This window comes from Cucurbita moschata, unplaced genomic scaffold (genome assembly GCF_002738365.1).
Source record: "Cucurbita moschata cultivar Rifu unplaced genomic scaffold, Cmos_1.0 Cmo_Scf00027, whole genome shotgun sequence".
Lineage (NCBI taxonomy): Eukaryota > Viridiplantae > Streptophyta > Magnoliopsida > Cucurbitales > Cucurbitaceae > Cucurbita > Cucurbita moschata.
Genome location: NW_019268543.1, coordinates 1,944,790 through 1,967,179, shown reverse-complemented (window position 1 = coordinate 1,967,179; position 22,390 = coordinate 1,944,790). Strand labels below are relative to the sequence as shown.

The 22,390-nt window shown below is 34.9% G+C and overlaps 3 protein-coding genes across 4 annotated transcripts in view; 1 reads left to right on the top strand and 2 right to left on the bottom strand.

Annotated features, from left to right (window-relative positions):
- The window catches only part of LOC111462475 (myosin-15), a 26,268-nt gene extending 8,827 nt beyond the window's left edge, over positions 1-17,441 (top strand). The window contains exons 17-38 of one of the 2 annotated variants that reach the window (XM_023106058.1): positions 555-664; positions 1,499-1,559; positions 2,062-2,239; positions 4,040-4,245; positions 6,936-7,055; positions 7,171-7,269; positions 7,478-7,699; positions 8,819-8,958; positions 9,179-9,290; positions 9,428-9,475; positions 9,571-9,660; positions 9,814-9,984; positions 10,153-10,305; positions 12,696-12,872; positions 13,654-13,788; positions 14,147-14,217; positions 14,307-14,406; positions 14,498-14,554; positions 14,635-14,691; positions 14,824-14,904; positions 14,986-15,068; positions 16,713-17,441. In XM_023106058.1, coding sequence (XP_022961826.1) covers positions 555-664; positions 1,499-1,559; positions 2,062-2,239; positions 4,040-4,245; positions 6,936-7,055; positions 7,171-7,269; positions 7,478-7,699; positions 8,819-8,958; positions 9,179-9,290; positions 9,428-9,475; positions 9,571-9,660; positions 9,814-9,984; positions 10,153-10,305; positions 12,696-12,872; positions 13,654-13,788; positions 14,147-14,217; positions 14,307-14,406; positions 14,498-14,554; positions 14,635-14,691; positions 14,824-14,904; positions 14,986-15,068; positions 16,713-16,836 — 2,595 coding nt within the window. In that variant the 3' untranslated portion in view covers positions 16,837-17,441. Of the gene's footprint in view, positions 1-554; positions 665-1,498; positions 1,560-2,061; positions 2,240-4,039; positions 4,246-6,935; positions 7,056-7,170; positions 7,270-7,477; positions 7,700-8,818; positions 8,959-9,178; positions 9,291-9,427; positions 9,476-9,570; positions 9,661-9,813; positions 9,985-10,152; positions 10,306-12,695; positions 12,873-13,653; positions 13,789-14,146; positions 14,218-14,306; positions 14,407-14,497; positions 14,555-14,634; positions 14,692-14,823; positions 14,905-14,985; positions 15,100-16,712 lie in introns of those variants that run through there. The other variant, XM_023106057.1, reaches the window with a different exon arrangement.
- A 742-nt stretch (positions 17,442-18,183) lies between these two features.
- LOC111462922 lies at positions 18,184-19,637 on the bottom strand. Its single transcript, XM_023106750.1, has 2 exons — positions 19,004-19,637; positions 18,184-18,857 (listed from the first exon to the last, which is right to left on the bottom strand). Exons 1-2 carry the CDS (start codon positions 19,315-19,317, stop codon positions 18,470-18,472), a joined length of 702 nt encoding a protein of 233 aa, XP_022962518.1. The 5' UTR covers positions 19,318-19,637; the 3' UTR covers positions 18,184-18,469.
- A 2,115-nt stretch (positions 19,638-21,752) lies between these two features.
- Positions 21,753-22,390, bottom strand: part of LOC111462697 (epoxide hydrolase 4-like) — a 2,402-nt gene continuing 1,764 nt past the window's right edge. Inside the window, exons 2-4 of the mRNA XM_023106395.1 lie at positions 22,138-22,233; positions 21,978-22,045; positions 21,753-21,900 (exon numbers count right to left, since the gene is read on the bottom strand). Of these exons, the coding sequence (XP_022962163.1) occupies positions 21,786-21,900; positions 21,978-22,045; positions 22,138-22,233 (279 nt within the window). The 3' untranslated portion in view covers positions 21,753-21,785. The remainder of the gene's footprint in view (positions 21,901-21,977; positions 22,046-22,137; positions 22,234-22,390) is intronic.

Here is a 22,390-nt window from a genome sequence, read left to right as displayed (position 1 = left end):
TTTTTTTTTTTTTTTTTTTTTTTTCTATTATTTAAGCATTTAGCTAGAGAGGAATAATTAGATTTTTAGGAAGATTGAGAGATCCAATGAGGAGATTTGGTAGTGGCTCGGTGTAATGCCTCCATATGGATGTTTGTTAATAGTCTCTTTTGTAATTATGATATAGGTTTGATCTTGTTAGAGTTGAGCCCCTTTTTTAGTTAGTTCAGGGCTTCCTCCGCTTTTCTGTGGCTGTTTTTTTTTGGTATGGTGACCTTGTGCAGTTGTTCCGGAGACACTGTAACAATATCTTTCTGAGATAAATTTCTAGTTGTGGCTACAAAGATAGAAACAGCAAAGATCATGAGTCGTGATAACAATTAAGAAACTTCTATGATGTAGACATGAATATTGACTTGGTTCTATGGGTTGTTTTCTTCATATGTTGACTTTGTTTTTGTCTGCTATACTTGCATGCAGTTTGTTACTTGGGTTAAATGCAACGATATCATGTAGTCCTTGTTTTAATAAATATTAGGATATGATGTAATTTTTCTTCACTTGTTTGATTGAAGGGTGTTTTGGAAGCTGTTCGAATAAGTCTTGCAGGTTATCCCTCCAGAAGAACTTATACAGAGTTTATTGACCGTTTTGGTTTGTTGGCTCCTGATTTATTGGATGGAAGGTTTGTTTTATTTTTATCTTCTTTATTTTGATACACTTTTTTGATACATTTAGGTCCTCTTTGATAATCATTTTGGTTTTTCTGTTTTCTGTTTTTAAAAAAACAAAATCTGGTAATAGTTTTTGGTTTTCCATTTGTAAAAGAACAAAAGATAATAATCAATTTTAGTTCAAGTTATAAGGACAAAAGATAAAATTTAGAAAGGTAACTAGATATAGAGAGCAGAAATGAAAAGCTACAAAGGGAGATTATATTTAGCGAAGAAAGTTAGAGAGACTTAGAGGGTGAGAGATGTGTTATATAGAGATTAGCTAGAGAGAGAATGGAGAGCAAGAGGTGGTGTTATACTTGGATTAGTTAGAGAGAGTGAGCGCAGTGTTAAAAAGAAATTTTAGAGAGTAAATTTAGAGAACAAGACATGTTAGAGAAAAAAGTTAGGTTAGGAGGGGGAAAATTTATAAAGAGAAAAGTTGGAGAGAGAAATAGAGAGAAAGATGAAGTAAAGATACGGAAGGAAAGAAAATTTATTGAAGGAATAATTTTAGAGAGAAAAAATGGAAAAAGAGTGATATGTTGTTGAGGGAAAGATGAGTTAGTGGGAAAAGTTAGGGAGTGATAAGGGAGATTGTGTATAATAGGTTCTTGAATTTTGAAAGGTGTGTCCCTAACTTTTCAATTTTGTGCCTAACAAATCCTTGAACTTTTAGTTTTGTAGAGACATAATTGAAAGTTATGACACTACTTAGAAACAAAAACTTTTGATATGTTGGTGTCCTTGAATATTCTTTTTTTTTTTTTTTTTTGTTAAGTTTGGTGCAACTTTTGTTTTTGTAGCTACGATGAAAGGTTGATAACAGAAAAAATTCTACAAAAGTTGAAGCTAAAAAATTTTCAGGTAAGTTGCTATATGAGTGTTCTTTTAGTCATTTCCTTTCTTGAATGGTTGAATGAGTAAGTGAATATGGTATGAATGCGTATATGTGATACATCAAGGAATAATTTAGAGAAGTTGAAAGTTGAGATTTGTTCAGGGAAGTAATCTGAAGAAAGATTAAATTAAATTACAAGTTAAGTTTCTAAATTTTTAGGGTTGTGTCTAATAATATTTATTAAAATCCATTAACCTATTGGATACAAAATTTGAATTGACAATTTAGGAATATGTTAGACACTCCTAAAGTTTAGGAACCTATTGGATGTCATTCTGAAAGTTTATTGACTAAATCTGTAATTTAACCAAAAAAAACATTATTATGCTATATTGTGATATTTCTGTGTTATATATTGTGCTTTTGATCGTTGTATTTATACATGTGACTGTCCTGAATTTTTTAGTTTAAACAAACATGCAGCTGTTGAAATGTTTACCAATTCTTAAAGTTATTATTATATTGTAGTTAGGTAGGACCAAAATATTTCTCAGGGCTGGTCAAATTGGCATTCTGGATGCTCGAAGAGCTGAAGTATTGGATAATGCTGCGAAGTGTATTCAACGCCGATTACAAACATATCATGCGCGCAAGGATTTTTTATTGATGCGTTCTACTGCAATTTCACTTCAAGCATACTGCAGAGGTCATTGCACTTGTTTTCATTTTCTAATTTATTCATTCTTTGGAGGTCATATGCTTGGTTGGGCTTCTCTATCCTATTCATATGTTTGTGATTGTGAGCATGTTCATGTCAAGTTTAAGAGAGTTGCATTCATGGAGTTGAACGGCTTTTATTATTATTTTTTTAATAATTGCTTTGCATGGATTACTCATTACATCATTCAAATAAGTTGACTTTACCATGTATTCAGCACGTAACAATTACCTATCATTGTATTTAATGCCAGCGGGCCCCATAGATATTTTTATAAATTCTTCTAGTCATTGAAATCTGGTCTCCAGCCATGCCCATTCCTTTTGTTACTTCCATAACTTCTGGTTAATGGGTAGCCTTTTTGTTTTTTCTTATTTGTTTGGACATCTGCTGCTGTTATCAATCTTGATATCTTTTTTGCTTGTTAAGAACGTTAATTTAATAAACTAAAACCACCATAAAGGTCACCATACCATACTTGAGAGAGTAAAGAGGAGAAGAGATTATGTTTGGGAAAGAAAGAAAAGTATTAGCATTTGTGAGGTTGGAAACTTTAGAAGCGCTTCATATGGGGTTTTACCATTAACCCCTACTTCTTAATGTATAACTTGTCAGATAATTTAAAATTTTGATCTATTCGTTAAAATTCATTTGTGTGACAAATCTTGCTTTTAAATTTTAATTTTGTTGCTACTTCAGGTTGATTGGCATGAAAATGATATAAGAAGTGAGTAAAGTTCACATGTTTTCAAATTGAAATGTAGAATGGCTCCATGAAAAGTTTGTTGGTTGCCCCATGTGACACGTTCATTAAATTTGTTTAACCATTTGTAATGTAGGCACTGGTTATTAGTTACAGATCCCACTTAATTTATTAGTTCTACCGTAATTTCACTTTAATATTAATTGCTTAATGTAATCGTCCAAGCTCATCGCTAACTGATATTGTCATCTTTGGGCTTGCCCTTTTGGGCTTCCCCTCAAGGCTTTAAAACGCGTCTGCTAGGGAAAGGTTTCCACACCCATATAAAGGGTGTTTTGTTCTCCTCCCCAACCAATGTGCGATATCACAATCCACCCCCCTTCCCTTCAAGGCCCAGCGTCCTTGCTGGCACTCGTTCCTTTCTCCAATCAATGTGGGACTTCCACCAAATCCACCCCTCTTCGAGGCCCAGTGTCCTTACTAGCACACCGCCTCGTGTCTACCCCCCTTCGAGGAACAGCCTCCTCGCTGGCATATTGCCTAGTGTCTGGCTTTGATACCATTTGTAACATCCAAGTCCACCACTAGCATATATTGTCCTCGTTGGGCTTTCCCTTTCGGGCTTCCCCTTGAGGCTTTAAAACGCGTCTGCTAGGGAAAGGTTTCAACACCCTTATAAAAGATGTTTCATTCTCCTCCCCAACCAATGTGGGATATCGCACTTAATGTCTATTTATACATTAATAGAAAGGGGCAATAATCCGTATGCTTAGATATTTTAAAATTAGCTACTGTATCTACAATATCTTGTAAGTTACCATCAGCACCAAATAAGCTACTAAAATGGCTGTGATGGGATCATGGATGATATGTGTAGGTCATGGGGGTTTATAGGCAACTTGGCAATAGTTGGATGATTACACTATATGTATTGGTTTTTTAAGCTGGTTACTATTTCATTTTTATGTGTGTGGTTTCATGATAAAGGACCTAATTCTTTTCTACTCTATGGTATATTTTATTTGTTCTTACTTGCAAACGTATTATTGCTATGATGGTTTAGTGACGATTAATTTTATTTGTAGGATGCCTTGCCCGAAAGTTTTATGTTGCGAAACGAGAAAGTGCTGCTGCCACTACGATACAGAAATATATTCGCAGGTGGTTCTCCAGGAATACTTATTTGGAGCTCTATAAAGCTGCTCTAACCATACAGTCCAGTATTCGTGGTTTTACGACTCGCAAAAGGTTTTTGCATGATAGAAGAAATAAAGCTGCGATATCAATTCAGGTAAATAAAATGACCTTTACTGCTAATCAATGCTATCTGTATTCCCCTCCCAGGTTACTCTGATGGGCTGTGTGGGCGCTTCCACAGAATAATTTTTGGGAACTTTTTAATTTAGCTGTTTTAAATGGTAAAAACTGATAGTCCCTTCTAAAATACATGAAATTATTGTTTACGAACACAGTTTTCCCAGTTGCTCTGGGGAAAAAAGGTATCAGTGAAAACACTGCTAGGGAGAATAAGTTCTAGAAAACAGCATGTTTTGACCAAAAAAAAAAACAAACCTTTTGTTTTAGAAAACAAAAAATAGATGGTTCCTTTAAGAAGTCAACCAACGAAGACCACCTCTTTGTACTGATTGAGTGTTATATATTGTTCTTTTCATTGGCACACCGCACATATGACTTATGAGTCAAAGCCTTATCAGGTGGGAAGGGGTTTTACGTACCATTTATTTTTATGCCATGCTAGTATGTGTGTTGATGCAAGTGGCAGAAGCTGCTTGCATGTGCAAACTTCGCCATCTGATTTGGCAAAGCTATGGCCTGTAGGTTTGGGATTTTCAAAAGCCATGTTTTTAATGAAAAGTTAAAAATCCTTGTACGAGGAAGAAAATATGATTAACAGACGGGAACAAGGGGGGGATCAGATTGGTGTCCACTTTAACCTATGGTATAAAGCCTACAAATGGAGTTGTCCTATCATCTGATTCCAACTCCAACACAATCTTGATGGAAGTAAATAGATAGAAGTAGATATTAATTTTTGTGACGAAAGTGAAAGATCTTATTATGATTGATTAGATTTAGTTCCCTCTTTTATAGTATAAAAGAGACATGTATTTCTCTAAGCAAAATAGCAAGCTAATTCAGATTTGCAACATAGTATCAGAGCCTAAAACCAGACCCTAACTCAACTGGTAAAGCCTTCATAGCGGTCGATTATCCATCGTGATAAGTTTCATTCGGAGTCTTTCATAGTTGCCATCATCATGACCAATTTTCATTCAGATTGTGAGGGAAAAAAAAACCCTATGATTTGGATCTACTTCATACTACCTCAGCCCACCGCAAGCCACTGCAAGCCCGAAAAACCATCTATTGTTCCGCAAGCTTTCCATCAGCCTAAAAGCAAACCCACCACAAGCCATTGCAAGCGTAAGCCACTGCATTTTCCAATAACCACCACAAGCCATGGCATTTGTGAAATCCCCACAAGCCCAATAATCACCTCGGCAATTTAGCCTACTAGAAATTTCAAACCAACAGAAATTCCAGCCACCAACCGATTTCCCTTTTTCCTCTTTTTCCTCTTTCTTTCTTCCGTCTTCCACAAGAATACTTCCGCAAGTCCAGCCGCAAGCAAAGCCAGTCCATTTTTGGCTAGCCATTAGTCACAAGCTCATATCCAGCTGCAAGCAAAACAAGCCCACGGTCACTTCAACCACCAACACCATCACTTCAATCATCACTATTATGCAAATCCCTCGTGTTCAAGGAAGAATTTTTCGGTCGTGACTAGTCATTCTTTCAATCATCATTAAAAGGCATCAAATTTTGAGATTCAGATTTGAAGTATTCAATAATGAAGGGAACCATAGACGTTAGAGGAAGAAAAGAAGGCAATAAAACTAAGATGTCCAAATTCGTCAAGGCTGGACTCCCATTCTAGATGGAAGAATCGAACGGTACCTTAAGAAAAGTCACTACGGAAAGCCTACTACCGTAAATTATGAGTCCACCCATACTGCCGCAGAGTTACCAACTGAGCTGTGCACTCCAAGAGGAGGAGTGAGCATGAGACAGGTGAGCAACGCCTGTGGAAGTGCTCCAAGAGGATAGTATGCATAAATTATGTGCTCTCACAACTTCAACTAACGGATGTGTTGACAAAAGAACTCCATAACCACTAATAATTTATTTAGAGCATTCATGGCTACCGTTGACAAATTTATTTGGAGCCTTCATAACTACCATTGACAAATTGATTTGGAGCCTTCATAGCTACTGTTTATTTGGAGCCTTCATAGCTAATTTATTCGGAGTCTTCATAGCTACCGTTGACAAATTTATTCAGAGCCTTCATAGCTACCGTTGACAAATTTATTTGGAGTCTTCATAGCTACTGTTAAAGTCAAGTCTTGATGTTGAAGACACGTTGTCAAAGTTGTGCAATCAATATTGCACATAAACCTATCTAGTGTAAGCTTAGAATGAATAATATCTCTTACTCAACTTGAGGGGGGTGTCAAAGGATATTTGTGTAATCCCATATTAAATAAGGGAATAGTTGACAATTTATCTTGTTGGATTTATTTAGATTTAGTTATCTAGTATCTCGAGATTATTATTTAGATTTATTGTTACCGAGTGACTAGAAATTTATTTAGATTTATCATATCTTGTTACCTATTGATTTATTTAGATTATCTATCGATTTAGATTTATTCAGCCTTTCTCCCTATAAAAGAGAAAAACAGCAAGGTAACTCAGACTTGCAACAGTATCATTATTGTTATTTTTGGTTTGCTAGATTTATTGTTATTTTTAGTTTGCTAAATTTGTTCTTAGCACTGTAAATCTTGATCGGCATGTATACTACAGTCATGTTTATTGAACACAATAGGTTGTTCTCACTTATTTTTAGTTTGGCCCTACTATAAATGGTCTGTTTTTTGTGTAATGAAATCTTAGGCTCAATGGAGGACATTCAAGGTTCGTACTGTTTTCCATCGCCACCAAGCTTCTATTATTTCAATACAATGTCGATGGAGGCAAAAGCTTGCAAAAAGGGAACTTCGAAGACTTAAACAGGTGAATATTCAGAAAGTATCAGATGAAAGTTACAAGTATTATGAGAAATACAGGATTTAGGTTATTTTATATCTTAAATTTCATCATTGCACCTTTTCTTCACCTTTTTTGGCAGGAAGCTAATGAAGCTGGAGCATTGCGTTTAGCTAAGAACAAACTTGAGAAGCAGTTGGAAGATCTTACGTGGCGGTTGCATTTGGAGAAAAGACTGCGGGTAATTTTAGTTACCTTGGGGATTGGTTCACTTATTTAATTTAGTTCCATTTTAGTATAAAAATGTCTGTAAAAAGGTATATGTAAATTTGTTTTTGTTTAGTTATGTATCTCAGAAGTTTATGTTCACAATGTAGACCACAGAAATTAGATTAATGCAAAGGTTTTCATAACTGTGGATTTTTTATTTTTATTTTTTTGATATGCAGGCTTCTAATGAAGAGGCTAAGTCAAACGAAATATTAAAATTGCAAAAGATGCTGGAATCTTTGAGTCTGGAGTTAGATGCAGCTAAATTTGCTGCAATCAATGAGTGCAACAAAAATGCTGTTCTGCAAAACCAAATGGATCTGTTGGCAAAGGAGAAGTATGCATTTGAAAGAGAAATTGTAGCAGTAGTTGAACTAAAGAAAGAAAATGCTTTCCTCAAGGTGAGCTGTGCAAATTAACCTTTCTGGTAATATGGTTCTGTTTGTGCTTCTTTGTATTTATTTTCTTCTGTCATGATTCTTGGTAATATCATCTTTTTGGTATTTCCACCAATTGCAATAAGATTGAACTGTTAAAAATTCATGTTGTTCAATATTTGGAGCAGGGGTGATTTCCAAACCAAGCATTAATTCAATGTTCTTTTGTTACAATAGAAGATACTCCCTACGGGATTCCTAGAGTATGTGGTGGGTGGGACTGATAAGATTTGACAATATCTAACAAATATTAATTAGAACATGGATGACCCGATCATTTTAGATACCCATCTGTAAACTTGGCCAAGACAAAGTCTAATTTAAGATTGAACTGACCCGTAATGATGGTCAACCTGATTCCAACATGAAACTGGTCAAACCTCATTCGAATGTTACTGGCCTATATGGACACTAAAATGTTTCATATCTTTGCAGTTCTTTACAAATAAACCGGATACCTAGGTTTCTAATCGCGAAGTTGGTAGCCTACAAATATAGTTGAGGGGCGTTCATTGAGTGAGATCATAGATTAATCGTGAGTGTATAGACAAAGATCTTTGATCAAAAAATCCTGATCAAGAATCAATAAACCAATGTCTCTGATTACTTTTATCATTTTAAGGAAAGTTCCATACAAGCTGTGTCTAAATTATTGTGAACGTAGAAGATTGATAAATGACTATGTTGCGGTGTATGGCTTGAATGCTAAAGAACAATTTGAACAAAACAGAATATCAAGTATCAACAGTCGGTCAGCCTCATAAATAGGATTTGCTAGAACTTCCTGAAGATACCAGAATAGTATAGTTATGCCCTTCATGTTAGCTAACGGAAGTGGTAAAAGTGGGACTTCAAAGTTTAATTGCAAATGAGTCGGAGTAGCAGTGTATGTGAACCAAAAGACAAGGTTATAGTGGGCGGAATCATATTCTTAGAAGCCAAATGAACAACAAAAATAGAGGGGTGTGGCTGAGACTTAGTTATTTGATCATTTTGCTCATTTAAATTGGATAATTTTACTCTTTCGAGTGTTTGTGGATTTCCAATGTTAATTTCAAATTGGTTGTTCATAAATCCTCGCAGAGTGCTTTGGATGCCCTGGAGAAAAAGAACTCAGCTCTGGAGGTTAAGCTTGTTGAGGCACAAAAGGATGGCAGCCACACTGTTGAAAAGTTGCAGGAGGTTGAACAGAAATGCACTAAGCTGCAACATAATGTGAAAAGGTGCTATTCTTGAAACAAAATGTTAAATGTTAAATGTTATATTTGTGTATCACTTGAGTTGGATGGCATCTCCCCTTATTGTTTTTGGCTTTGCAAACAATTTTATGGCAGGTTCTTTTTGGACTTGTATCTAATTTGCTCCTTACACTCCAATATTTGTTCTGATTTATCTTTTCCTACCTCACCTTAGTTCTTTTTCTACCCTTGTTTTAAAATATAGTCTCGAAGAAAAACTCTCAGTTTTAAAGGATGAGAATCACGTATTGCGGCAGAAAGCCTTAAGTGCAACTCCGAGGAGCACCCGACCCAATTTTGTAAGGGCATTATCTGAGGTAAGACATTTTGTGAATAATACATGAACAATCCCATATACTAATTTTATTTTTCCTTGAACTATATTGCTCTTTCATTTGATAATATGACTTTTGTTTCATGACTTAGCATGATCATTGATTTTTCTGTGAAACAGAAATCTTCTGGTGCACTTATCCCTAATGCTGACAGGAAAACTCTCTTTGTAAGATAATATATATACAGCTAAATATCTTTTTTAAATGGTCGGATTTATTACTCTACTGAGTTATCCTTCTGAAAAAAGGAGCATCTTTACAGGAGTCACCAACACCTACAAAACTGGTTGCACCATTTTCACAAGGCCTTTCCGAATCACGACGAACAAAATTAACTGTAGAGAGACACCAGGTTTTTACATGTTCATTGAATACCGAGTTTTGAATTTAAACATTCCATCCATGAAAATCCATGGCAAAAGTATTTGTGATAAGTGGTAGTCATTTTAAACGTCACATAGTGGAACTTTTTCCATGAATGATGAAGAGTATACTTCCTTTACAGGAAAACTATGAACTCCTTTCTAGGTGTATTAAAGAAAATTTGGGGTTTAAAGGTGGTAAGCCACTGGCCGCTTGCATCATCTACAAATGCCTTCTTAACTGGCATGCCTTCGAATCAGAACGAACAGTTATCTTTGACTACATAATTGAACGAATAAATGATGCCCTCAAGGTTATTCTCTTGTTCAGTCTTTGACATCTCTCTTTACTACCTCGTGTTAACAATACATTAGTTTGATGAAAGTACTTAAGTTGTGTCCTGTATTTATTCCAAATTGATTTTTTTACTTTGCATCCTAGTTTTAACTTTTAGTTTTCAAATTTGTCTATAATAACTCAGGTTGGGGATGAGAACATTGCCTTGTCATATTGGTTGTCAAACGCTTCTGCATTACTATGCCTCCTGCAAAGAAATATAAAGTCAAATGGATTTTTGAGTGCAGCTACTCAGCGTTCTGCAGGTTCTACTGGCTTAGCTAGCAGGATTTCTCAGGTGAGCTGTGTGCCTTATTTTGGGTTTGTGATTTTGTCTATTGCGAGGGTTAAATGGTTTACTCTGTTTTATATTTGTTTAATTAAGTGGATGATTTTTTGGAGAGATTTTGTTTACGAGAAAGATTTATTTTAATGAGCAAAAAACGTGTATATGAACGAAGGAAGGGATGTGATGCTCAATTGAGTTGCAAAAACTCTAATATATTATCAGAACTCATCAGGATGTTCTTGCAATAGGAAGAAACTCACCTTTTTTCTTATTTCTAAACAATATTACATCCCTAATTCAAAGAGATGGCATTGAACAAGAAGGGAACTAGAAACAATCCAAAAACCCTTGGAAAGTAATTGCCGAGGAGTTTTTGTTCTTTTCTCTTTTTATTAGTTGTTTGGTTGGGATGGGAGAGACATCTTTTTCTGGAAGAATAAATGGTTGGGGGATGGACTGCTCTACTTTTTGTTCCTTCGTTTATTCCAATTGTTCTCAATGAGGAATCATTCTGTAGTTTCTGTCTAGTCTCATCCTTTGTCCTCTCCGTTCGTTGGGGTTCCATTAAGCTTTGTCCAATAGGGAATGTTGAATGTCATTGTTCTTCTATCTTTGCTTGGGGAATTTCACTGTATTTCTGGGAAAAGGGATGTTCGACTCTAGAATCCTAGTCCTTATGAAGGGTTTGTTTAAATCCTTTTTTCTGTGTGTTTTTAACCCTTCTCCCTTGGCTGACTCTATCTTGGTCTCATTGTGTAAGGTTAAAATTCCTCCTTGTCTAATGGGATTGTTGTGTTGCGTCCTTCGTAGGAGGATGATTGAAGATCTTAATCGCATTCAATAGAGTTGTGATTTTGCCTACAATATCTGGACTTGCTTTTTTTAGGAGTTGGGTCTTGGCTTGGCAAGACATAGGGGATGTAGGGTGATGTTTGAGGAATTCGTTCTCTTTCCTCCTTTTGGGTGAGAAACAAAGGTTTTAGTAGGAAGCTAATGTGTGTGCCATGTTTTGGGGGCGTTTGAGAGTAAGGAACAATATACTTTCTAGAGGGTAGAAGACGTCTGGAGCAAGCTGTGGGATTTGGTTAGGTTCTATTTGTCCCTTGCGCTTCGTTGACTAAGCCTTTTATAATTATCCATTAGGTCTCATTTTGCTTGATTGGAGGCAATTTTTTGTAAATTGTCTTCCTTTATTTTTTGTAGGCTCTACGTTAGTACCATCTTGTATTCTTTCTTTTTTTCTCAATGAAAGTTCGGTTATTCATTGAAAAGAGAAAAAAGTAAAAACATAGATATGGAATAAGTTTGGTAGTCGTGACCCTTCAACACTTCCAAGTTTAAAGTTTGCAGAATATGATCAACTGGGATTACACTAAAATGTTCATCTACATTCAAAAATTGGCAATGAAGGAAACTCTAGTCCATAAATGTTTCTTCAGGCTATCCGTGAAGATCCCTCTTCCCTTTGTTTCAAATGCTCAAAAATATTCCATATTCCTTGCCCATAAAACCCGAGTTGGTTGTTGTAAAATGTTTTTTTTGATTTCTTGAAAGTATTCATCTATGGAAAATACAAACTACCTCGCTAGTATGGTTAGATGTCTAATTGAGACTGCTTTCAAGTTTTGTTCTCAAGATAATAGTTGAGTTGCAAACAGTTCGATGGTAGAGTTTGAATCCCTCGCCCTATGTGGGATGTAATATTTTAAGAAAAATGGTAGTTTAGGTGTGCACATGTCTCCATACTTTTTCATGGTGCAAATCATTTCTTAGATTTAGCATCTCAACCTAGTTGAGTCCTGCCTTATCTTCCCTTCGTCTTCCCATGCTTTATTATTATTGTTGTTGTTGTTGTTGTTTTAATGAAAACTTTGTTTCCTCTAAAATAATTGCATCTGGTTTAAAATTGCCCTATCTTGGGTGAGAAATAAGTTAAAACTATTTATTACCAAAATCTTTCATTTAAAGTTTGGACAATGAATGTTGAGAAAGTATGTTTGACTTCAATGCAACTTTCTTGTTAATGATCAATCAAAGCTTAAGACTCTTAACTCAAAATGAATTTCTGACTTCATCTTAAAATGATCGCTAAGTCTGTTGTCTTTCTCTCAAACAAAATAAAATGATCACTAAAGTTTGAGTTGGAAGATAAACTAGGAAGACAGAAGAGATTGGAAAGTCTGTTTTCTTTAATTTTTTGGACGTGCTGTAATTCTCTTTTGTGTAGATGTTATTTTACATTTAACTTAATAACAGTGGAGAGATTGATTGATTCTTCCCAAGTGGTTAATAAATTAACGTGGTTAGTTTCTAGCACTCTTATAATTGCTTGTTCAACTTTGGTGGAAGTTATATATATATATATTTTTTCAGCTGAATCTTGCTTTCTTCCATGTCAGGGACTAAAATCACCCTTCAAATATATTACTTTTGAAGATGGGATTTCTCATCTTGAAGCAAGATATCCGGCTATATTGTTTAAACAGCAATTAACTGCTTGTGTGGAGAAGATATTCGGCATGATTCGTGATAATTTGAAGAAAGAATTGTCTCCATTGTTGAGCTCATGTATTCAGGTCACTGCTCTGTCCCTGAATGATAAACATGATAATTTTTGCATTACGGGCTAGTGAAAGAATAAACGAGAAAAGGCTTTCTCTAGCTCATCAGCCTTTTTAGGATCATGAACCCACTTGGTGAAATGTGAACTTGGAGCTAGTTTAAACACGAGTTGAGTTTTATGTTGACTAGAAAGCGATAACTTGGAGTTCATATCATCTTATTTATTTCAAGAATGGTTCATGGGTTGCTTGGCTTTTGCTGGTTTTATTTTATGATATTTTATAACACTATTCCTAGAATAATTGGATTATCTTTGTGCTCTTTGCCACTGAAAAAGTATACTTGTTCTCTCATATTGTTTTTTGTTCAATTTGTTTGTACGTTTCCCTCAGTTCAACGTTTTTAATTGTCTTCATTTTTAATTTTTTTCGTCCCTAAATAAAAGTTCGCATGGAATGTTTTTGAGAGTAGATTTGAAATTAATACTTTTCTTACTAGCACAAAAACTGGTTGTTAAATGCTTAAAACTACTTCTGGTTTTTCTTTTCTTTATCCTATATTTATGGTATTTTTTGCATGCATATTTTGCGGTCTTAATACATGGACCCAGTTTCTTTTCTTTTCTTTTTTATATAAATTCACTATATTCTTTGACATATCGTCTATGGGAACAGCCACTTCATAGTTTCCATCTCGTTTAGCCTCGTCGTCTATATTTTAATTTCTAGAATTTTATTTTTCAAAGTCGTTAGGCAAAGGTATTGCATAACATAACATTTTTTGTTTATTTGTCAGGCACCCAAAGCTGCACGAGTACATGCTGGGAAGTCCTCTAAATCGCCTGGTGTTCATCAGCCATCTACAAGTAGTCCATGGGATAACATAATAAAGTTTTTGGATTCTTTGATGAGTCAATTACGTGAGAATCATGTATGTCTTTGACATAATCATCGTGGTGTTTGATTTGTTTTATTTTTAAACTAGAAATAAACATTTTCTCTTAGAAGAAGTTCTAGAATACAAGTGAAGATAACAAGCAACCGAACCATAAAAGGATAGAATGCTAATGTACAAATGATCTGAACTTTACGTGTGAATCATGTATGTCTTTGAAATAAACCTGAAATGCTTACTTTTGAGGACCTTTTCAGTTTCGTTTCTAGCGTTAATACACAACAAATATTCAACTTAATATTTAAACTTTTATGTGAAAAGGGATGGACAAATGTGAACTTACTAGTCATGAATTTTCTCGTATTATTTTCTTACCTGAAAAATTCCTTGTCAGGTACCGTCTTTCTTCATTCGTAAATTGATTACTCAGGTGTTCTCGTTCATCAATATTTCTCTTTTTAACAGGTATGTGGTTTCATTTTTTGGTCCCTTCAAGGTTGTGACAAATTGTTTATTAAATTTGGATGTGAGACTTCGTTTGTTTTGTTTTGAAGCCTTCTTCTACGACGTGAATGTTGTACGTTTTCAAATGGCGAGTATGTGAAATCTGGTCTAGCTGAACTAGAGAAGTGGATTGGCAATGCAACAGATGAGGTAGTACATATATACACTATAGTCTGGGTTGACACGATAATTTCTCGTCCGAAATTTAACGTTGAGTTTATTTTTTGAATGGAAATTGTAGTATTCAGGGACCTCTTGGCATGAACTAAACTATATAAGGCAATCTGTCGGGTTTCTGGTATATATGCTTCCTGGACTCCCCTTTTCTCTAGTCGTAGGACTGAGGCTAATTTCAATGCCATTTTACATTACATGTAGGTAATACATCAGAAGAGAAAGAAATCACTTGAAGAGATAAGACAGGATCTTTGCCCTGTATGGTCTTTACTCTTATTCGTTTGTCCCACTTATTTATCGACTCGTCAAAATATTTATTTTTATCATCCGATCTCAAGGAGTCATTTCTATTGGAATTCGGGTTTTCTTATGTATGAGTACTGAACGCAGGCATTGACTGTGAGACAAATTTATCGCATTAGTACTATGTATTGGGATGACAAATACGGCACTCAGAGTGTGTCAAACGAGGCAAGTGTTATCTCCCATTTGTAGTTTCTTGGTGAATTTACTTTCTTGGCGAACTATGTAATTGATATGGCATGGCTTTAGGTGGTTGCTCAAATGAGGGAAATTCTGAACGAGGACAATCAGAACTTAACCTCAAATTCATTCTTGTTGGATGATGATCTAAGGCAACTTTCTTACTAAGTTTGAGTCATTTCTTCCTGTTTCTCTTATATTACATAACCTCAAATTCATTCTTGTTGGATGATGATCTAAGGCAACTTTCTTACTAAGTTTGAGTCATTTCTTCCTGTTTCTCTTATATTACATAACCTCAAATTCATTCTTGTTGGATGATGNTTACGTGAGAATCATGTATGTCTTTGACATAATCATCGTGGTGTTTGATTTGTTTTATTTTTAAACTAGAAATAAACATTTTCTCTTAGAAGAAGTTCTAGAATACAAGTGAAGATAACAAGCAACCGAACCATAAAAGGATAGAATGCTAATGTACAAATGATCTGAACTTTACGTGTGAATCATGTATGTCTTTGAAATAAACCTGAAATGCTTACTTTTGAGGACCTTTTCAGTTTCGTTTCTAGCGTTAATACACAACAAATATTCAACTTAATATTTAAACTTTTATGTGAAAAGGGATGGACAAATGTGAACTTACTAGTCATGAATTTTCTCGTATTATTTTCTTACCTGAAAAATTCCTTGTCAGGTACCGTCTTTCTTCATTCGTAAATTGATTACTCAGGTGTTCTCGTTCATCAATATTTCTCTTTTTAACAGGTATGTGGTTTCATTTTTTGGTCCCTTCAAGGTTGTGACAAATTGTTTATTAAATTTGGATGTGAGACTTCGTTTGTTTTGTTTTGAAGCCTTCTTCTACGACGTGAATGTTGTACGTTTTCAAATGGCGAGTATGTGAAATCTGGTCTAGCTGAACTAGAGAAGTGGATTGGCAATGCAACAGATGAGGTAGTACATATATACACTATAGTCTGGGTTGACACGATAATTTCTCGTCCGAAATTTAACGTTGAGTTTATTTTTTGAATGGAAATTGTAGTATTCAGGGACCTCTTGGCATGAACTAAACTATATAAGGCAATCTGTCGGGTTTCTGGTATATATGCTTCCTGGACTCCCCTTTTCTCTAGTCGTAGGACTGAGGCTAATTTCAATGCCATTTTACATTACATGTAGGTAATACATCAGAAGAGAAAGAAATCACTTGAAGAGATAAGACAGGATCTTTGCCCTGTATGGTCTTTACTCTTATTCGTTTGTCCCACTTATTTATCGACTCGTCAAAATATTTATTTTTATCATCCGATCTCAAGGAGTCATTTCTATTGGAATTCGGGTTTTCTTATGTATGAGTACTGAACGCAGGCATTGACTGTGAGACAAATTTATCGCATTAGTACTATGTATTGGGATGACAAATACGGCACTCAGAGTGTGTCAAACGAGGCAAGTGTTATCTCCCATTTGTAGTTTCTTGGTGAATTTACTTTCTTGGCGAACTATGTAATTGATATGGCATGGCTTTAGGTGGTTGCTCAAATGAGGGAAATTCTGAACGAGGACAATCAGAACTTAACCTCAAATTCATTCTTGTTGGATGATGATCTAAGGCAACTTTCTTACTAAGTTTGAGTCATTTCTTCCTGTTTCTCTTATATTACATAACCTCAAATTCATTCTTGTTGGATGATGATCTAAGGCAACTTTCTTACTAAGTTTGAGTCATTTCTTCCTGTTTCTCTTATATTACATTAATAACTCTTGTAATCATTATATGTTGATTGCAGCATCCCATTCTCTACTGAAGACATTGATATGGCTCTTCCCCCTATCGAACCTTCAGACATCGAACTTCCCAGTTTCCTGTCCGAATACACCTGTGCGCAATTTCTCACCGAGCAGCAAAAGTAGTCAGTTAGCTTACCACACGCGACCAAACGATCATTCTGACGGAATCTCATCCTTTACCCACCTGGGTTCGACTAATTGTTTCGATACACACCGCAAGTAAATCTTCTTTTTCTCTACTTGATATGATCTTTCGTTATATCGTCAAAAGCCTCACTGCATATGCTTGTGAGATCTGTTCGAGTCACGCATGCTTCGAATTTTGAGGTCGAGATTTGTCGATTTAGAAGCAAGGAAAGCCGATTTCCTACATCGCCCAAGCATTGTGCAGATGAAGACACTGGTCTCTTTTCTCCATTCATTCGATTTAAGTAGCTGGTAGTATACACTACTTACAGAAGTAGGAAATGGATAGTGCTAGGAAGGATTCCATTGATGTGCAGCTGACTGATTTTTTTGAACTTGTAAATGTTTTCACTTTGAATCCATTCGTTGTATTATGATGCTGAAAACAGCACGGTATGTAAATATATGTAAACCTATGACCCTCCCAAGCTTCAGATTGAGACATTGTTAGGTTCTAATGTTAGTTTTTGAACATTTGCTAAATGTTCAATCAGTGTAACCTCTGAACGCTTTTTTTTCAAATATTCCTTTAGTTTTAGTAAGTTTTGCTAAGGTTGACATTTTTTTTTTTGTTCGGGTTTATATATAATTTCTTTTATTATTATTATTAGGTGTGAGATAAAACCTTTACGTTTAGAGATTGTGTTAAATGAGCTGACAACAAATTACGAATAATTTATGTTCATGAGTAGTTAATATGATGAACGATTTGTACGTCAGTATCATTGTGGGTCTCCACCCACCAGAGTTTCCTTTGGTTTAGCCCTACTTGACCATAGTTCATCATCTTTCGGGTCTCAAAGCATGTTCACACTTGAACCCTTTTCAAAAGATTGAGGTTGGTTGATGGTGAAACCCATAAAGGGATCTTACCAGTTAGCTTCCTTGTGCGTTACAGTTTTACTTGCACACATGTCAAACTCTTTGATTTCAAGATGGTTTGAATGTTTATACATTAAATTAAGTTTTACTTGCACACTCTTTGATTTTAAGATGGTTTGAATGTTTATACATTAAATTACAAGCTTCGAATTTAGTTCGTTCCTTACAATTGATCAAATTTAATTTAATTTGTGATTGGTTTGGTTCAAACATATTTCTATGAAGAATTTTGGTAATTGATAGTTCAATCTAAGATCCCATGATTCTTGTTCTTGATACTTGTATTTCCATTTTAGTCCACTGGCTCCATATTCTTCACGTACTTAAAAGATTTGACATTGAAAATCCTTCGTTTCCGATTTGCCCAAGTTTCTGCCCAATAATCTGTAATTTTCTTTATAATTTTATCCGAAAAAGAAACTCAGATCTTCCCATTTTCCATGCAAATTCTATAAACGAACAGACGTTGATTCGATGATGAAACAGCTATTCTTTTTTGCTTTTCAATTTACATAAAAAGAAAAAGAAAAAAAAAGATAACAACAACAAATCAGAGTTGCAGCAGAATTAAGCTCGATGATAATTTGAATGAGGACGAGTTATTTGGGAGAGGCCGATTTGATGAAAGGTCAAGTTAGTCTTGATGGTGATTCGCTTCCATGGGGCCATGGAAAACTCTTACCCTACGCTACTGTATATTGGCCAAGGAGTATGATCGCCAAGTGGGAAATTTACAGAGAAGAGGAACTGCGGAACCTGAATTGCTACGAGATGCTCGTCCCTTGGGGTGCAATGGAGGACGAATCGTCGGAGACAATCTCGAATTCAGATCCTCGCCGCTTTGCCTTTCAGAACTGCTCATGAACACGGCCAACGCTAACGAGCTTCCACGTGAACTAATGATCGGCCGCTTCGATATGCCGCCGGCGATTAGATTAGATGCAAGAAGATTTCTCCGTTTCCGAGAGAAGGCGTTTTCAGGTTTCGCTATGTCTTTTATGGACGAAGTAGAGGAAGCGTCTCCCAGGCTCGTGAACGATTTCGATTTTCCGTTGTAGAAATTTGAAATTCCTCTCCTGCAAATTCGTAAGTTGATCTAATTTGTTAAAATTGAACGGAATCTCATCGTTAAAATCTTCAGAAACGAAATCGCCGATCAAGTTGCCCTAAATCTAGAAAGCTTGGAGAAGAAGACTACGAAAAACAAATTACAATCGCTAACCTGATAGGCAAAACTTCCTCCAACGATTCCATTCCTAGAGATTCTTTATACGAACTTTCCGCCTCATTATCCTCTCCATCATCATCATTCACCGATCTAACAGAGAAATCACTATTTTCTCCGATCGACGACGATGAAGACGAACTACATCTATCCACCACCTCCGCCGGCGCCACCACATCACCAACAACAGCCTCTCGTCGAACAACCGGAATAACTCCCGTCGTATTCAAGACGGAGCAGTACGACGGCAAGACACCTTGCGAGAAAACAGACGGCGGAATCCTGCTATTGCTCTCCAAAGCAATTGACATGACTGAGTAATTCAAATCCAAACGTATGAACCGAAATAAACCAAAACGTTTTGAAAGCAAAGTGGAAGGATATGATGCTTATATCAATGGAGGAAGAAGATCACCATGGAAACGCAAATCAGAAACAGAAACTGAGATTATACAGTGGAGAGAGAGATTGGGCAAAGAAGATCAGACAACGATTTAAACATAGAAATTATGGATTCTGAAACAATTAATGAACGTAAACAATAAAATCATCTTCGATCAGAGAGTTAATGAAAAGGATAAAGAATTCAGAAAAGGAAAGCCGAAGGCCTTATCCACACCTGCCGGCCTTTCATAAATCCCATTATTTTTATTTATAAATCTTAATATTATTTATCTCTTATCCACTGCCTGCGCCTCCACCATAATTTCATGTACCACTACCATTCTGACCATTCTACCCTTTTCCTCAATTTCTATTTTCTTAAATAAACCAATATATTTCTAACTTAATAATTTACTAAAAAAAACTAATACTCATGGCTAATTTAAAAACTTTTTTTTAATATAATTATCGTTTAAATTCTTGACACATTAAACAAAAGTCAACGATGTAAAATTTGTAAGCATCTGATTGGAAGAGAGAAAAAGCGTAGTGTGGATCTTTGATCCAGGGGATAATTTGTGCAGACAATGTGTTTTATAAAAAAAAAGATAGTGCCACGTAGGCAGATTGGAAAATTAACGGTCTGGGAAGAGGACACGTTGAGGATCGTGGTCGGTCACTGTGACAAGGAGAGAGAAAGAGAGGAGAGAGAAGGAGGGTTCTTGAAATTGGATTGGGTGGACTGACGTGGCAATGACTAACTAAAGAAAGTTTCGGTAAGCCTTATCCCAAATATGGCCGTGACGAAAATTGTGGGCCCCACGCGTAACTCCACCCATCCGCTTTCTTCGAGGTTCTTCCATTCCCACGCGGCCACGACGACACTGCCAGCTGTCCGTTCTCGAATTTTTTATTTAATTTATCTATTAAATTTCTCAAATTTTATTTTTTTGTTTAATAAATATTAATATTTAATTAGTGTATTAAATTTAAATTTATAGGCCTTTAAAACACTAAATACGTTTAATAAATAATTTTGTAAAATAGATTCAAATTTAATATTTAATTTAAAATTTTAAAATTAATTAGAGGGCCCGATATTGTGGGCCCAATGAGAAAACTTGGATGCAGAATATTGGACCACGTGTCAAAGGTTTCAGCCTAATCAATAATTGCTTCATGGGCAGACCGGTCGTTTTCACCTCCACGTAGGAAGCTGTTGGAAAATTATCCAACACCCCCAACATTTTTTTTTTTTTTTTTTATGGTTTTAATTTAACTGAAAAAAAAAAGGAATAAATAAAAAAATAATATTACTTTAGAAAAAAAAAGGAAGTTTTTAAATAATTAAATTTATATATTAATATTTTATAAACAAAAAAGTATCTATTATTTCTCACATGTCAAATTAATAAAAAAACAAATTCTCAAAATAATTGCTTTATCTCTAAATTTCAATAAGTTATTAAATTTTAAAAAGTATTTAATATATTTTAAATTTATAATTTTGCATTTAAAAGAAATATCAATTTTACATCTTTAAACTTTTATTACCGAATCAAATTAATACATAAAGTGAAATTAATTAAAATTTTAAAAATTTATCAGATATTTATTAAACTTTGACTTATGTTATTATTATTATTATTTTAATATGGAAATAAAAATTTAATGTTTTATTAGACCAACAAAAATTTAATATTTTATTAGACAATTTTAAAAATATGAAATCTTTTTATCTAATTTATTTAACCGAAATATAAAAAGTATGATATAATGATTTAATAACATTATTCATTGCCCATTTTATATACCTAAACTATTATAGATACCGATTAAATCTAAGGATGACCATGAGCTAGTCCCGACGAAGTGGTTGTGTAACAGTCTAAGTCCATGAGCTAGTCTCAATGCTTGTCAATGAGTGGTTATGTAACATCTCAAACCCACCGCTAGAAAATATTATCTGCTTTGATTCGTAACGTATCATCACCAGCTTCACGATTTTAAAACACATATGCTAAGGAGAGTTTCCACACCCTTATAAAGAATGTCTCGTTCCCTTATCTAACCAATGTGGGATCTCACAGATCGTCACAGTCGGGGCCGTCGAAAATGGCGAGGGTCAACTAGCTAGGGTTGAGTGTGTTCTTATTGAACCATTCTAACTTCCATATTTAGCGGTAGAACTGACATCAACACCCCACGATAGTGGGCCGATGTCGGCATTCGAAAAACTCGACTAAAATTAGTGAATTTTACTTAATTATTATTAAAACTAGTGGGTTAATTATTTATTTTAGAAATTAAAAGCAAAATTAAATTGTATGAAATTAAAATTTTCAGGAAAAAAAAAACAAAATCACCAAAAATATGGAAATGGGAAATAATTAAATCAGAGTCCACACAAGAAACTCTTGACCACACGGTTGAATTCTGCAGGGGCCTCAATCTGCGGCACGTGCGAGGTCTCCTTCATCACCTCCAGCCTTGTCTTTTCCCCGAGAATCCTACACCACACGTTTATAATCTAAGCCCACCAATATTTAAAATAAAAAAAATAAAAATAAAAATAAAATAAACTCACTCCTTCAGCTCCTTAGCCATTTCCAAGGGAAATAACTGATCATGATCTCCCCATATTATCAATACCTCCTGCATATCCATCCCGAACATAAACCACTTCAAATTTATTGTTAATTTTAATAAAAATACGACACTCTCGAACGAGCTAACCTTCAACCTACCTGAAAGAGTGGAGAGAGGTCGATGGTATCTTCTCGCCCAAACGTGAGCGACTTGAGTAGTTCGATCTTTTCCTTCCTCTTTTCCATGTACAATTTCTGGATTTATTTAAACAAATTATTAATTAATTCATTTCATACACTAATTTTCTGAATTTATAAATATATCATATGGAAAAAATAAATAAATAAATTTCAGCAAAAAAAAAAAAAAAAAAAAAAAAAAAAAAAAAAAAAAAAAAAAAAAAAAAAAAAA